Source organism: Orcinus orca, chromosome 10 (assembly GCF_937001465.1).
Source record: "Orcinus orca chromosome 10, mOrcOrc1.1, whole genome shotgun sequence".
NCBI classification, from domain to species: Eukaryota; Metazoa; Chordata; class Mammalia; order Artiodactyla; family Delphinidae; genus Orcinus; species Orcinus orca.
Genome location: NC_064568.1, coordinates 92,667,709 through 92,684,605, shown reverse-complemented (window position 1 = coordinate 92,684,605; position 16,897 = coordinate 92,667,709). Strand labels below are relative to the sequence as shown.

At 43.9% G+C, this 16,897-nt stretch overlaps 1 protein-coding gene across 1 annotated transcript; it reads left to right on the top strand.

The window, feature by feature from the left end:
• Positions 1-3,152: 3,152 nt before the first annotated feature.
• Positions 3,153-16,477, top strand: RBM24 (RNA binding motif protein 24). Its single transcript, XM_004273544.3, has 4 exons — positions 3,153-4,810; positions 5,926-6,049; positions 7,504-7,558; positions 14,311-16,477. The coding sequence occupies exons 1-4, from the start codon at positions 4,643-4,645 to the stop codon at positions 14,672-14,674; spliced, it is 711 nt and encodes a 236-aa protein (XP_004273592.1). The 5' UTR covers positions 3,153-4,642; the 3' UTR covers positions 14,675-16,477.
• The last annotated feature ends 420 nt before the right edge of the window (positions 16,478-16,897 follow it).

The window sequence follows — 16,897 nt, the reverse complement described above, 5'->3', positions numbered from 1 at the left end:
GACGTTTTTGTCCCCCTCCACTACTGCCCCCCGGTGCCCCCGCTTTCGTTTTTGCCCTTCCCTCATTCTCCAACGTGACCCTATTCCACTTTCTATTTTCTGGATGCTTGATGTGAAAGAGGCATTATGATTTTCATGATTGAATTACAGTTACAAATTTCCATTGCACTTTACTTACCAGCTTAGATGTGGTTTAATGCAGCATGACTAGAATTCTCCCAGAGGTGGATCTGAGCTGAACTGACTAGGTTTCTGACTGCCAACTCTTCTGCACACTAAAATAGCAGCATAACCTATTACACACATTTGTTATCTGTTACTAAGAGAAAATTACCCACCCACCCAGAGAAACAGAAATACATCTGATCATGGGACCTCTCCAAAGGGCAGAAAACCTGTTGGTTTTACATCGGAGTGCTCACACAGACTCTCAAAATAAGTAAACGTTTCCAAACAACCGAAACAAAAGACTCCGTGGAAGCCATTTTTTTGTGTCCCAAATTAAAAAAAAAAAAAAAAAGTGCCTGGCCTAAATACTTTACAAGTGGTTAGTTCTAGCTAAGAATGTATTTTCTCTCATCAAGCATGCAAGTAGATATCTTTAAGACAGCAATTCTCTTCAGTAGATATTTCTTCAGTGTTCATGTGTATAGAACCCCGTGGAGGACTTAACTGACCTACGGGAGATCCAATAACATCTAAGAGGCCAACCCTGCCTGGAGGAGACTTGCTGCCCAGAGCAATGTACTACCTCTGGAACAGGCACCTCCTTAAGTGGGGATAGTACTTCTCTCCCTTCATGAAATGCTATTACCCTCTTTTCTCAACATTCTTCATAAGGCTTGGGCCTGGAGTTCATTTCCATGATTAACTTAAGAGGAAGGGGGTGGGGGGGGAGAAGAAAATATATAAATGAATGTGAAACTTGTAACTTTGGTTTTGGCTTTTAATAGTCAGATAAAGATTTTGAACCAAGTGGACAATAATTTACTGTAAGTAATAAAGTCATATCGATCTTGCCATGGAGTAGGAACCCAGGATTCAGGGCTATCCATATGTAGTCATTTGGATATGACAAACGTGGAACCTATTTATAACTTTTAAAGTACTTTATGGCTCTTTCTTTCCAAAGAAGCACACATCATATTGCATGAGGTCTGTGAATATACAAGCGTTCTTCTCTGCCCGAAGCAGCTGAGCAAGCAAAAGGATTACCCCAGTATTGTTTTTCAAACCTGAATTTGTAATGGGTAATTACACAGAAATATTTGGTACTTAATAACCTTGAAACTTTGAATTCAGAAAGATTTTATGCCCCCAAGGCTACATGGTCTGATGGCTCAGGTTCATAAATCCACTGAGAATGTATCTGGCTATAATAACTGTACCCACCTTTGTGCAGATGTCACACGAAACCAGCGGCAGTAACGCCTGGCCCTAGCCCAGTGCCTGCCTTTGGGGGGGCACTCAATGGTTTGTCAAGCAGAACCGGGTATGAATTATGGCTTCGGGCTTCCCTGGTGGCTCAGTGGTTGAGAGTTCGCCTGCCGATGCAGGGGACGCGGGTTCGTGCCCCGGTCCGGAAGGATCCCGCATGCCGCGGGGCGGCTGGGCCCGTGAGCCATGGCCGCTGGGCTTGCGCGTCCGGAGCCTGTGCTCCGCAGCGGGAGAGGCCGCAACGGTGAGAGGCCCGTGTACTGCCAAAAAAAAAAAAAAAAAAATTATGGCTTCTATTTAAATTGGTTTGGAAAATAAGGAAGTTCCATTCCTCTTAACCTTTGTTTTCAGTGAATCACATAACACCTGATTATTGATAATGCTTTAATTATCTCTGGAATTCAAAATCAGGGATATCCAGGTATCATTTCATACAAAATGAGGGACGTTTCAAATGAAGCTATAGGTTTACTGTTGGATTGAAGGAATAAAAGCACACCAGGCAGGGGTTACATGGGGTAGGGGGAGGGTGGCTGCATTATTTTCTCTAGGACTATGGCAGGGAAGCATCTTATTTCCAGAAGCCGAGTTCTACAACACAGGTATCCCAGCATAGGATCAGAATTTCCTTGTAGATCTCACCACTTTACCTAGTGAACATTGGAGCTTCTGGCTACCCTCCCAGACACTCTCCTTCCCTTTATCACAGTCCCTCTGGGGTGGGCTCCTGTCCCGGTAGGAAGAGAAGTGAGACAGCCAAAGTCACTCTTCTCTGTAACTAGTCTCCCCTCACAAAGATGTTTTGCCTGAGCCTCATCTAAGTACAGTAATTCTTAAGTGACACCGCAAGATGGATGTTGAATATTAAAAAAACACGCCTCCTCTGTTTCATGGCCTGCTTTGTTTTTCTAATTTTAAAAAAATCATCTTTCATTGTACCAGTACACAGAGTTCCTTTTAAACCTGTATTTTACTTGAGCAATGAGGAGAGGGTGTTTACAGTTTCACTTTCTGGCTCTCATATGTCTGTAAAATATTTTTCTTCAACTGGATTTTAAAAACATTTTCTCAGGAAACTTTAGATTTGTTTCTTTCTATCTCCTGCTGGGGGTTCAAACTTAAAGAAACTGATGACCTCAAAAGGTCAACCTCATGCAGATGTCAGCAAGATGAAGAACAGAATTCAAAATTTTGCTCAAGGATATTTGCATTCCCATTAGCTTTTGCAAATGCAATATATCTCATCCTCTTGGGCTGACTACAGAGGTGCCCTGGAAGGAACAGAAGTATGTGCCTCTCTAATAGGTCAACATACTGAACTGCTTTAAAGAGAATAAATGTTGCAGCCCAGGGGCAATTACTGGGTGGACTTCAGCGGACGCTCCTGGTGGAAAAAAGCAAATTGTGTGCCAACAGTAGGGGGTGGGGGGTGGAGCGGACATTCTGCTCACATTAAATATCTTCATCCGAACCTCAACTACGACCATGATCTTACAGCCTAGTTGAAGGTACTCTTGATAAAAAAGAAGTTGCCAAAAGCTGATACAAAAAATAAATATATATGGGCTGCACTGAAGTCTGTATTTCTACAAATGCTTTAAAGATTTGCTGGTAGAAACCAGTGATTATGTAACAAGTCGATTTCAAAAATTACACCTCTTACAATTTCTGTACATCCTGATAAGACACTTGAGATCAAGTCACTAAACATCCTTACAATTCAAATAGAAGGAAATTGATTAACTCTCTGCTTAGGGGAAACAAGAAAAGGATTTATGATGAGAAATCTATACCAATCTTCCCGAATAGTTAGGGAGGCCTAAGTTAAGGAGGTAACACAAATTTGGTGACCGTGAGGTGAAGTACTAATTTATGGTCCTTTGAAATAGAGAGCAGTGTCTGATAGACAGGTGTCTACGCTTACTTAGCTTGGCTGGGCGGTGAGCAACGAAGGCTAGTGGTTCTCCGCAGCGCACCCGAGGGCCAAAGCTTTTCTTCCCTCCTGGCTCTGCCTCGCTGGTTCTCCCCAGCACCGGCTCTTTGGGGTCAAGGAAGGTTGGGGGCCCTCCTTCTCACTCTCCAGACCCGGGAGCATCCAATTCCGGTATCGTTGGCGGAGCTCTTGGGCCCCCGCGCCCGGGAGGGAACTGGCCTCCCAGCGAACCGCCCCAGGCATCCGGGCCACCCCCCAGCTCGTCAGTCCGGGTCGCCGGCCCTGTCGCCGAGGCCGAGCGCAAAGACCTCGCGTCGCCGTTTTGGAAAGCGACACAACTCCCAGTTCGGGCGCAGTCTCCGCGACCCGGGTCCCGGCTGGGGCCGCGCCGAGTCCCTAGGACTTTGACGGGTTAGGGCAGGCGACGCCGAGAGCCAAGCCGCCTCCAGCCCTCCCCAGCCCTACCCCAGCGCCGGCTCCAGTGCCCGAGCCCGGCGGCCCAGCGCCGCGCCGCGCCGCGCCGCGCGGGGAGAGAAGCAGCTGTTCCCAACAGCTGGGGGGCGGCGGCGCAGGGCGCCCCAGGTGCGGCCGCGGCCAATCGCAGGCGTCCGGCCCGCCCCCTCCCCAGCCAGGCGCCGACCCCCGGCCAGCGGGGGAAGGGAGCAGAGAGGGGGAGAGCCGTCCTCGCCACTTGTCTTCCAGCTTCCGCGGCGGGAGGGACGGAACCCGAGCTGAAGCGCGCGGAGTCCCCCGCCCCGGGCTCCGCCGCCTCGCCCCCCGCCCGCCCACCTCCGCGCCCGGACGCTCTCACCGCCGACCCTCCCCGCGCCGCACCCGAGACACCTACCTAATTTCTAGGGAAGAAAAATCTACCTCTAAACGCACCCAGTTCTTCGCTTGAGGACCACCCTCCCTTTTCAGCTTTGGCCTCCCCGCCGGGTGAGTGGAAACCGTTTGCACATCCTACAGAACCGGAGCCTAACCCAGACGATCCGGAGAATTTGTACCGTGACCGGCAGGGGGGGCGGGAGGAGAGAGCGAAGTCAGGTCTCCGGGGCTGCTGGCGACTTCGGCAGCCGCGCGCCCCGCGCCCTCGGCCGACCCCGGCCGCTCGCCCCCGCCTCGCCGCCGTCCTCGCCCCCGGGCTCGCCCGCAGCCCCCGGCGGCCGCGCAAGAGTGCGGGAGACGCGGAGCCGGAGGAGGAGGCGCAGCCGCTGCCCCAGCCGCAGCCGCAGCCGGAGCCGGAGCCCGAGCCGCGGGGCGGGCGCGAAGATGCACACGACCCAGAAGGACACGACGTACACCAAGATCTTCGTCGGGGGGCTGCCCTACCACACCACGGACGCCAGCCTGCGCAAGTACTTCGAGGTCTTCGGCGAGATCGAGGAGGCGGTGGTCATCACCGACCGGCAGACGGGCAAGTCCCGGGGCTATGGATTTGTAAGTTGCGCGGATGGGGATGGTGGTGGAGGGGGCGATAAAGAGCTCGGCGGGGAAACAGAGGACCACGGGGGCGGGGAGGGACAGAGTGGCGCTTGGCCCGAGGGGTCGGAGTTGGGAGTGAGGGGCTCGGCGTGGCCGCGCGAGGACCCCAGCGGATGTGACCAGCGCTGCCTCTTCGCTCCCGGCTGAACTGAAAGTTTGCGCGCGGCGGAGCTGGGGAGGGAGGGCCGGCGCCTGCCTCGCGGGGTTCCGAGGGGACCGAGAGCGCTGCGGTGTCGGGGGACAGGCGGAGCAGGGGTGGAGGGAGAGAACTGTGATGACTGCCGGATTTGGGGGTGCGGAGGTCTGGGAGGGAGGGGCCGTAGCCCCTAAGAATTGCACTCCCGGGTTGGAGGCTGGTCGTTAAGCGCGCTGTTGCTTTGTAAAAATATGTGTGTCTTCCTGGCATTCCGGCTGGGGCAGGGAGGGGACACCCCAGGAGGTCTGGGGGTTTTCTTCTTATGCCACCCCTCGCCACCCCTTTTTTAATTGCAAAGATGAGTTCTTTTAAAAGATGAACCTCTGGCTCTTTCTTTGCCGAAATGAAAGAGAGCATAGTAACCTTCCCGGAGATTTCAGCGAGCAAATTCATTTGCCGAGGAGCCGGGAGCCCCAGCGAAGGACAATAGCTATTGTCGCTGGGGAGTGTTTGCGGGGTTGGGAACACCGGCCGGATGTGAGGCTAGTCTTTCTTTAAAGCAAACAGTGCCTCTCAGGCCGGGTAGGGACCTGGGGAATGGTCGGCGGAGGGGGAATCTGGAGGAGTTCTAAGACAGAATTCAGGCTTCCAAATCTCTGCTAGGCCCTACTAGCACCCTTAGAACTTTGGGGGGTGAGAAGGCGGTGTTTCTTTCTTTCCTCCTTTCTGTTTTCTTCTTTTGTTTTGTTTTGTTTTGGATGGAGGATCAAGGGATAAGTTCCAGCCCCCCCCCAAAAAAGAAAGAAAGAAAAAGTTTAAGACCCCCCCGCCCCTCAGTTTTATTAACAGGAATGACTTCTCCAGTGCGATTGTTGGTTTCTTCAGGGGTTGATTTAGAGCTTTGTGTGTATGTCTGTGTGTGTATGTTGCTAAGGTCACCATGGCTGACCGGGCTGCTGCCGAAAGAGCCTGCAAGGATCCCAACCCCATCATTGATGGCAGGAAGGCCAATGTGAATCTGGCATACTTGGGAGCAAAACCAAGGATCATGCAACCAGGTGAGCAATGTCCCTCGACGCCCCACCCCCAACTAGAGACCCCCCCCCCCCACTTCTGAATAGAATGAATCCCTGATTGGGAAGACACTAGTTCCCTGAGAATCTGTAGATGTTTAGTAAAGGTGAGCTGTGGCTGGTTATTCTACCAAGGCATTAAAGGTAGATGAGAGTTGTAAACACTCCTTTCCTGACTTGAAATGTACCTGTGGGCAAAAAATAGATCTTGGGGGTCAGTTCAGTTTGCACACACCCAGGCTTGAGCTTGACTCATCTGTTTCCTATATACAATCATAGTTCACTCTCCACTTTCTGGTTTTTAGCCACTTGTAGATCATTCACATGTGGATGCTATGGGCCAAATGTGTCAACTCCAGCTGGTTATACTTCTTAGTGTTGTCTCTCCTTTTGCCACCCGTTGCCCTGTGTTCAGAGCGGGCAATTCAGCTGGAACACTGAGCCAAGAGAAGCATAGGGGTGGTGGTGCCTGGCTGGTAAATGTTCAAAATAAAGTCCCAGAATATATTAGTAATGAAAGAGGATGAAGGGATTTCATGCACTCCAGGACCCTTATGTCACAGATGAAGAAACTGATGCAGAGATGAGAAGGGGTTTACTCCAAAGTCACAAAGCTATTAGTCACCAAAAGGGAGAGAATTTTGTTTGTGTGAAAACATGACCTCTTGAATGGTTTACAACACTGCCCTGTGCACGAGCACAAATAATTGTGAATCGACTCTTGAACAAATGTCATCTTTTTCTTGGGCATGCAATTTTGAGTAAGTTGTGTACTCTTCATTCTTAAGTCTGTGCATCTGAAATTTTGGAAAGAGGTGGACACTTCAAACGGATTTACTAGGAAACTAGGTTGTCAAGAAAGGGAGTGCATGTGCAAATATTTGTGAGCATTGAAAAACATGTATTTGTCTAATACAGTGTGTGTGTGTGTGTGTGTGTGTCTGTGTCTGTGTACGCTATCCAGAAAAGAAAGAAGAGTTTGTTCTGTGAATTTTTAATACTATAATCTGTAAAATCCAGAACCTTACAAAGCATTGTCCAAAGCATTCCAGAATGTTCCAAATTAAAAAGGCTTTTTTATAGATCATGATTCAGAATTGTAGGAAGATTTGTGACATGTAACTTCATTATCGAGTCCTATTGTTCTTGGTTTCATTCCACAAGAACTTTCTCTGTCTGATTTTCTAAGGTCTTATTCTGTGTCTGTCAACTAAACTTTGCAGATCATTTTTAGTTTCCACTTGTAGCCTATTAAAATTTTTATTTAGATCAACAATAACATTAGTAAAATGACTTTTAAAAATATGTATACTATTTTCTCTAAAGTATTAAAAGAATGATTACCTTTTCTAAGTGAAAGGTGTGATTGCATTTTATGTGTAGAAGTAATAAATGCCTAACCATGCACAAATAGAGAATGTGGTATGTTTTATTGTTAGGTTTTGCCTTTGGTGTTCAACAGCTTCATCCGGCCCTTATACAAAGACCTTTTGGGTAAGTCAATTAATCAGGCCCTCCTCAGTTTCAATATGGATATCATTTGTTAACCTGCCTCTTTTTTATATCCAGATAAGACCATCATGTCACAGATTGTTCCCGGTTATACATATTTATATATGTTTGTGTATTTTGAATGCTGATAAAATAAATATTTTTAGATGAGTCAAGTTATCTGACCAAGTATGCAGCCTCCAAAACAGACACATTTGAGCTCATGATTAACAAAACAAAACAAAACAAAAATACCAGGTATGACTTGTGTACCAGACGATTGTGTCCCAACACCATTACTACTGTTCAACTTGACTCAATTGTATTTATCTCTTTCTAACCTGACAGGGCTCGTATACAGTTAAGCTAACTGATCAGAAGGATACGATGATAAGAGGTGGAATAGTTCTGTTTGGAATTAAACTCTGTAACCAGTAGACTCAGACACACAAGCTCAGATGGTGATTAACGATGCATGGATGTTGCTGTTGTTGTTTTATTTTTCACAATAGTCAATAGACCTCCGTGTGCTTTATTTTATTTATTACAGTAATGAAGTGGTGTTGATAGCTAAACTGTGTGCTTTTTTACTTATGAAAAGAGCTGTAGTGAAAGTGTTTTCTTTTCCTCGGGGAAGGGGCTCTTTGTGTTTTTGGTTTTGGTGGTGGTGTTGACGGGTGTTGACTTTTGACTTTGCCATGGGAAGCAAAGGGCCTTTTTATTCCTTGCTTTTAAGCTGTAGCCTGTGACTTCCATTTAACCATATTTTTGTAGTGAGTGCTAAATGGTGTGATTTCCCTCTGTAAGAATACAGATTCATCGCTTGCATGTCCTAAGTTTCTGTTTTACTGGGGTGTTTTTCTGGGAATGGGGTTCTTTCTTTGGCAATGTATATCCACTTCTAGGCCTTCTAATGTAAAGGTTCAACAACTCTCATCAGATTTCATTAACACCGGCCAGTTTTTTGAGTAGAGTAGCACTGACTTTCACCTTCAGACCTGACTCAGGTGAACAGCCTGCTTATATTTGTGTTCTGTGGGTTCTGTGATTACCAGCTTTCCTCATCCAAGCTCCCCCATTTCCCTTCCATTCAGACACGATATGGGTGGGAGATCCCCACCTACCTCAATTTATTCCAAACACCTAGGGTCTGATTTGGCTGTTTTCTACCTGATCAACATGGTTGTAACTCTAATGCCAGAGATTTACACTCTCTTTTTAAATATTCTAACTGTTTAGAAGTGTTTCATCCTCAACAATAGTTTCTTCTCTAGCTTAGCACCTGAACATCTACATGTGTAACCTGGAAGGTTGGATTCTACCTACAGAGACAGATGTCTACCTTATGTGTCTCCAAGAATAGATCCAAAAAAGTAATAATAATTTGACTCAGAAGAGTCAAGTTATATTTTCCACGAATACCTTCTTTATAACCTTCCCTTTACCATATCGAGATCTCACTTACTGACAACCCTTACTTTTTTTGAAGCCGTAGAAGAGTCTTCTGTCCAATATGATTAGAAAGGGCCTTCGTATACCCATAACGATTTATCAATGCCACATCCAAACCATTCCGGATACTGATGATAAACAGTGGGCTGATGGGTCCAACTACTTCTGTGGATCCCCCCTCATTGGTCTCGACTATGTTTAAGGTAGAATCGGGGACGAGAACATACATCTTAAGAAGTGATGGTGAACTTAGTCATGATCTCACATGCATAATCTTGAGACAGTTGTTAATACAGCTAAACTGATCAACCGGTATTAGCATATAAGTAGTTCTCTCTGTGCCAGTGGATGGTACAAAATAAGGCGATGGCACTTTAGTTGGGGAAGCCAAACTAACACAAACGAATCAGGACCTATTATCTGCTAAATTACTTGGTATTATTTTAAGTATAAAAGGAATTCAGAAGAGCAAGAAAATAGGTGAGTTGGAGGAGTTGGACAAGGCTTTGTGAGGACTGGAGCTAGACTTGGACCAGTGGGTAGGTCCTGGACAGGTAAAAGGAAGAAGGGACACGTCTAAAGGGTGTAAGATGAGGGGAGGCTCAGCAAAGGCAAAGAGGAGAAAAGACTCAGTGCGTGGAGAAACCAGACTCTTATGGAGGGTCTTGAGAGCTAGAATAGAAATTTGGACAGGCTGTGGTAGTCCTTATAGATCCTTGAGAAAGAAAGTAGCACGAGGGCAATAACAACCAGAATAAGATGTGTCATATGGAAATTTTAAATGAAGCATATTTTGATAGTAACCTTTGGTTTTTCATCCCTTCTAATATTAGCTGTCTTTATAAAGGATGGTGATTATTACTGTTTGCGTAAATTGTTTGAACTTGATTAGAAATAGATAGCATTCCAAATAGACCAAGCAAGCCTTCTCTTTCTTTTTTAAGGGATTCTTAACACTGCTCTAATTCCCGGAGTCTGTACCTAACAAATCACACCTGGTCATCCTAAATTCTATTTGATGCCACACATTCTTATTTTTAGGCCTGGAAAGAAGCCTGAGAATTTTTAATCTTACTTGACTTGTTTGAAATTCTAGGAACTATTTTTTTATATGGTCTTTAAATGGCCCCCAGGTTACTCTGGGCCTTTAAAGAGAAAAACCTTGGCCTGAAGGAATTTCTGATATAACACAGTGGGCAGATGTACAGAAATTTGTGGATTTGCTAAACAATATCTTATAAATATTTTATATTTGAAAGAATCATTTTCTTATTGAAACGTTGGAGAGGAGAGCCTATGGATCTTGAGTAGAAAATTCTGGGCTAGTTTAGATCAGGTTGAAATACACTTAAATATTTACTTAGTAAATATTTAGCACTTAGCACTTAGTACTTGGTACTTAGCACTTAGTACTCCTTTAAGTGCTACGTTTAAAGGAGTACTCCTTCAAGTGCTAACCTTAGCACTTAGTACTCCTTTAAGTGCTAAGTTTTACTCTAGTTGTGTTAATGCATAATAAGTATTATACTGTCCACTACGTGGAGCAGAAGGGACAGTAATTAACATTAACTGAACACCTGCTACTTGCCTGGTACTGATAAGGGATTTACATAAATTATATAATTTAATTATCACAGTAATTATTTGATGAAGGCACTGTTAATGTCCTTTCCATGGGTGAAAAACTGAGATGCAGAGAGGTTAATTAACTTCCCTCAGGGACTACTAAGTGATAGAGTCTGGTTCTAGGTTCCGAATCATGGCCTCCAAAGCCATGTTCTTTCCTCTGTGTCAAGCTGTAGTCTGAAAGACACAACTCGGCTCTCTCTTATAATCTAGTAAGAAAACTGAGAAGCGCCCAGAAGGGCTGTCTATATGGCTTCAGATAAGGCAGAGAGACATCAGGTTGGTGGGATCCAGGAAGTCTTCATGAAAGAGGTAGAAGTTGACCTAGATTTTAAACTATGATGGAGGATAGGGAACTCTTGCAATGAATGTATTCCTCACTGTAGGCTCTTCACATAGATAATTTTATTTAATGCACAGCAATTCAGGGTTGGAAATACTAGAATTGGAAATATTAGGTTCATTTCACTTATGAGAAATACATGAGACTAAAAAGGTGAAGCAAATTCCTGAAGGCTTTACACGTGGTGAGTGGTAGAGCTGGGGTAGATAGGATTGCGATTTCAACAGGTAGAGATGGAGTGAGGATTGGCATCCCTGACAGAGGGATGTCGCGAGCGAAGGTGAAGCTCTAGGTGTATATGGTATGTCCAGGAAACATTGAGGAGCCCAGCTGACCTGGGTTCAAGGATAGGTGAGAAGAAATACTGGAAAAAGTATTTTGGAGCCAGAAGTATAAAAGGCCTGGCATGCCAAAGTTTAAGAAGTTTGCACTTAGTTTGGTAGGATGTTAGGGACCTAGGTTACTTTAAACAAGTGAATGAGATGCAGCCTGTGTCAGCAGTTTATGTGATAGGTTGAAAGAGGAAACCCTTTAGGATGTCAAAAGTCACAGAGAGATGCCAGAGGGACCTGAAGAGATAGGAAGAAAAGGAAAACATAGTAAATTTTCTTTGAAAGTTGTCCGAAGTGTCGGCTTTGCTCTGGTGCTTTTATTTCTGCTAGGCATTTACATTCTGTGATTCACTGAGGGAAAGGATGTTGGTAGCTCTCTAGCAGGAGGGAGATTCCCAAATTGCCTTAATGGGCTCCGCAGGCTATTAAAAGAGCTCCTAATACAGGAATTGCTTCAGAAGTGCCGCCTCACCCTTTAGTCCGATTCTGCCTGCCTTCTGAACTATTTTAGTCTCTCCGTGGTCTTCTGGATTCTCCTTTCCCTAAGCCTTAAAAAGTCTAGGGTTTCATTTGCCTGCTAGATAGCTTCCTAACCCTTGCCAGACTTCATGTAGGTTTCTGATAGTCTAAGGAACTTTATACTCATTGGTTGGCATTTTCAAGTGAAAACTATTAATGTAAAATAAACGCAGAGACAAGAGTCCTGTAAGCAACGCTGCCTGTGTATCATTTAAAGCATTCTTCATACACACACACACACACACACACACACACACACACACACACATTTTATCCTGCCTTTTTGTAGGCTAAACTTATTTTCAGTTACCACCTTTATTTAGAGATACAAGCCTAGCAGCTGTCGTGTTGTCTTTGGAACTTTGGGAGCACAGGGGTTAATGTTTCGGTATCAGTGAGATTCATACTGGCTGGCCTTTGGAGCTGATAGATGTTTTACTTTGGCCTTATAAAGACATTTTACCCGCTGGAAACCCTTGTCGCATGACAGGATCAAAAATAGCCCGGCTGCAGCCCCTGCTGTCCATCACCACATGTAAACTGGCATGAGTAAGGCTTTCTTATCCGTGTCTGCACATCGTGGACACGGCGGCCTCCAGGGACGGTGTTTCATAAAGCCACACCTGTCGCTCTGAACGAGCCAGTCACCTGACCTGCAGAGAAGTTCTGAGTGTGTGCATGACCACGAGTCTGGTTTCTGACAAGCAATTAAGAACATCTCTAAGTGTCCTCAGAAACACTTGATGACGTCGTTTCTCCTGGCACTGGGAAAGATCTACAAGTCTAGTAAAATTGAGTGTATTTTTATCATTGGGGTCAAAGTTCACTACCCTCTGTGATAAATTCATCTTTTCCATGGATGTTGGTTAATGAGTGCTTTCAGTAAAACTCTGAAAAGGCAAAGCAAAATTTATGTTTTCATAATCTAAATATGAAGTTTTCTGTTTTGAGTTCTTTAAAATTCAAAGATTGTTACTTGTGCTTGTACTTCTTGTAAGCTGCTTTTGGCAACAACCAGATGGCATTATGGTGTCATATTTTTAGAAATACAGGGGGTTTTGATGGAGATTATTCTAAAGAAGGATGAAAATAAATCAGATATTCACAGTAGCGTTTTAACTGGGCAGTTATGAATCGCAAGAGTGAGAACTGAGATGCATGGGTTTTTTAAAATACCTCTTGTGATTTCTTTTTTTTTTTTTAACAAAATTAACTTTTAAGTGAGGCCATTGGAGTGTGTCTTGTATGTGACCTCTGAATGTATCATTTTAGAAGGTACTCAATTTTGTTTCACTTTCTAGAACTTTTGCAGGATAATACACCATAATAGAATTGATTTGTATAAAATATCTACCAGTAAGGAAGATTTAAAACAGATATGCTAATAAATCTATTTCTGTTGAGTTAGAGGATAAAACAAGACTTAGTAGATGCTCAAAAAAAAAGTTTCCTTACTCTTATTATGTAATCCTTTTAAGTTGATATTAATTTTAGAAATATTTAGTTGTGTTTCCCTGACCCTACCTTTTCCCTCAACCTCATCATTTCCCCAAAACCCCTTCTGTCTGTCTTGCATAGAGATAAACAAGCTGGCTGACCTTCAGTTGCCTGATAGTCAAACAGGTTTGATTGACCCTTGTGTCTTTATGAATTTAATGGAGAAAAAGAAAGAAAGAAAGACCAAAAGCGTGCTGCACATCTCTTTGGGAATCACTGCCATGAATGTTAATAGCATTTCTATAGCTTCCCACAACAGCCTCTTGTGATAGAGTGAGCTGCACTACAGTTCGTTTGAGAAGTGTGATTCTGCTGTGTTTACCACACTTGTGATCTTTTAAACTCCTTTTTTATTTTGGCGCCTGCTTCTCTTTTCATTATTATTATCTTTAATAAGGGTGACTGAGGTTGCAGAGAGATTAATGTGTGCTGAGTCTGCATAGCAATTTCCAGTAGGGTTGCCATGATAATAAACATACGGCTTTTGTTGAAATTTACTGTAGTTTTTGAGAAACCGGCCATCACCCTTATGGAATTGAACGATCACAGATTCCCTTTGGATTCCTGGTTTCACGGTTAAGAATTTTTCTATTGTCTAAACCGTTTTTGTTGAACGAACTCACCACAAAATTTTCTCAAGTCTTAACTCAATTCAGCATTTATTAAATACCTCCTCTGTGCGAGGCCCTCCTGAAACTTGATTTATTTTTCCAAACTTTGGCTCCATGCCATTTCTTGGTTCCAAAATGATCCTGAATCAAAATTCTGGCAGGGAGGGTATCCTATTTTCGTTGTTAAATTCCTTCTGGGGCACTCCATGATTTGGGCTCCCGCCAGAGTACTTTCACAGGTGACTGGCAAGTCGATATTGTGGCAACCCTATGCTCATAATAACCACTAAATTTGAGTTTGGTCTGATCTCGGAAGAAGCCATGCTCCAGGCAGGAGGCAACTCCTGCCTGACTCTGTTTTCCGTTTCTCGACAGGATACCTGCCCACTATGTCTATCCGCAGGCTTTTGTGCAGCCTGGAGTGGTCATCCCGCACGTCCAGCCGACCGCAGCGGCCGCCTCCACCGCACCTTACATTGACTACACGGGAGCCGCGTACGCACAGTACTCGGCGGCCGCCGCAGCCGCCGCCGCCGCCGCCGCCTACGACCAGTACCCGTACGCAGCCTCCCCGGCTGCCGCTGGCTACGTCACGGCCGGGGGCTACGGCTACGCGGTGCAGCAGCCAATCACCGCCGCCGCACCTGGGACCGCGGCCGCCGCCGCCGCCGCAGCTGCCGCCGCGGCTGCCTTTGGCCAGTATCAGCCTCAGCAGCTGCAAACAGATCGGATGCAATAGGCCAGAACCTGATCAAAGTCGAATTGTTTCCTCTTTTCCTCCCGATTTCCCAATTTTCAGTAGCTAATAAGAGTTAACATTGACTTAACAGCTTTAAAAAAAAAAAAAAAAGCTATGCTATTGTGAAGCAGAATTATGATGATTATTTTTTTTAATACTCCAGTAGTAGTTCTAGACGTGAAAGAGATGAGAATGAGGGGGGGAGTGGGCGCAGTTTTGGAAGTCAATCCCAAAGAGCCTGAGTAAGTAAAAGGCCGCGACGAAACGGTGGCAGGAGGAACAATGGAACTTCACTTTTATAACGGGATTTTTACTTTTGCTCTTTTTATAGTATCAGGGAAGCAAACTGCCTTTTACCAGTTAGAAAATGCTATTTGAATCCAGTTGAACCAGGGAATACAGAGTGAGCAATATGTAGCTTGCATTACATTTAAAAGCAGATTTTTTAAAAAAAAATGGTGAAAGCACTGATTGTCAGTTTTAGCAGTCACTATGGCCTAGAGAACTTTTTCAAGAAGGTAATGTTCTTACTCTCAAAAATGGGCATCGAACAATCAGTCTAGGAGCATGGCAGTGGGTGAAATGGTGGACAGGCACCAAAGCTATTTTCTCATCTACCCAGTGGATGAGTGGGACTGTGAAACAAGTGATGTGGAATGAATGGGTGCAACAGCTGTACAGACAATCAATAACACACACAGTTCTGGAAAGAACACATCACTTGTGCTTGTTTGATGAGCTTGTCACATTCTAATCCCTCTCCCCATCCTGTTTCAATTTTGGGAAACTTGTATCTGCTGGTGTCAGCAATTCTGATTCTGAAATAGGATCAGGCTTTTACTACAACAGCCTTCTCTTTCTATTTATTGTGTCGACTCGTGGCTTACGATGAAAGGCGGGCAAAGTTTGCAGACTCTAAACCCTTAAGAACTGTCTTAAGGACATTTATTTTTTTCCCTTTTTAAATAATTTTACACTTTTTAGTATCTATTTCAGAGTCATATTTAAAACTATTTATTAGTGAATACAGTACATGAGACAACAAGGTTACTGAGATTACAATTCTTCAACAATTAATGATAATGTGGTTTATACTGTGCCTTAATAGTAATGCTATTTAAGATATTTATTTTTAAGTTTTACTATGCTGCACTCTAAAGAAAGGAACTTTAGATGTGACACTGTAAAATTATGTATTCATCTCATGGCATAAATTATTTAGTAGGTCTAGATGTAGCATATTAAATATTAACCTATTCAACTAAAGATGTTGACTTGGATTTATTTAAATTCATATGTGCACTGTATAAGAGAGTACTCTTACATTAACACATTTTAGTTTATTTTAGTTTTTAGGGTTTTTTTTTTTAATTTTTAACAGGACCTATTGCTAGTTTCATGCTTCCTTCTCTGATTTTTGCTCGTGTAGCTCTCATTTATTGGTACTTCATTAGTTTAACACTCTTCTTATGTAGTTTATGTAGTTTTTAAATGCTGCTTTACATTTTTCTTCTGAAACTGCAATACTTGCAATTTTTATTCTTAAAGTAAATTGAATACTATTTTACACTGTATTGGATTTTTATACTTGAACAATTTCATACAAGGGAAGACAGGTTAGCATTTTTATGGACTTTCTCCATTATCACTGGATTTACTTTAAGTATTCCCATACTAGACAGTGTTATGTAATGTAGACATGACTCTCCTGTGCAAATTATTTATTCATTGTGTATATTGCTTTATAACATTTCAGATCTTCTAATCTATTCACTTGTATTAAATATAATTTTTAAAAACTTTTGTTGCATTGGTTGTTTCTAATTTTGTTGTAAAAGTGGACTGATTTCTCCCTTTAACTAGAATTAATGGCTGTGATTTACAGGTAACATTTTCAGTGAGCAGAAAGCTTCCCAGATGCCCTGCTTTTATACCTTTTAAGTAAATTTCATTAACTCAGTATCTGCGTTACATTTAGCAAATGATATAGGTCCTCCCCCAATAGTGAACCCTAAAGGACGATTCATGGCAGTGATACTTGGTTACCTGAAGGTTGCTTGGAAGGAGTGGGCTGTAGAGGGGAACAGTCAACTTGAAGCTGGGGTAGCACAGTGATGCTGGGATCAGGTAAACTGAGGTTTGGTGCTAGCCTGTACCAGGTACTAGCAATGTGAATGGAACACGTTGCTTTTTGTAGTTCACTTTTGGGGTGAGGTTTTTATT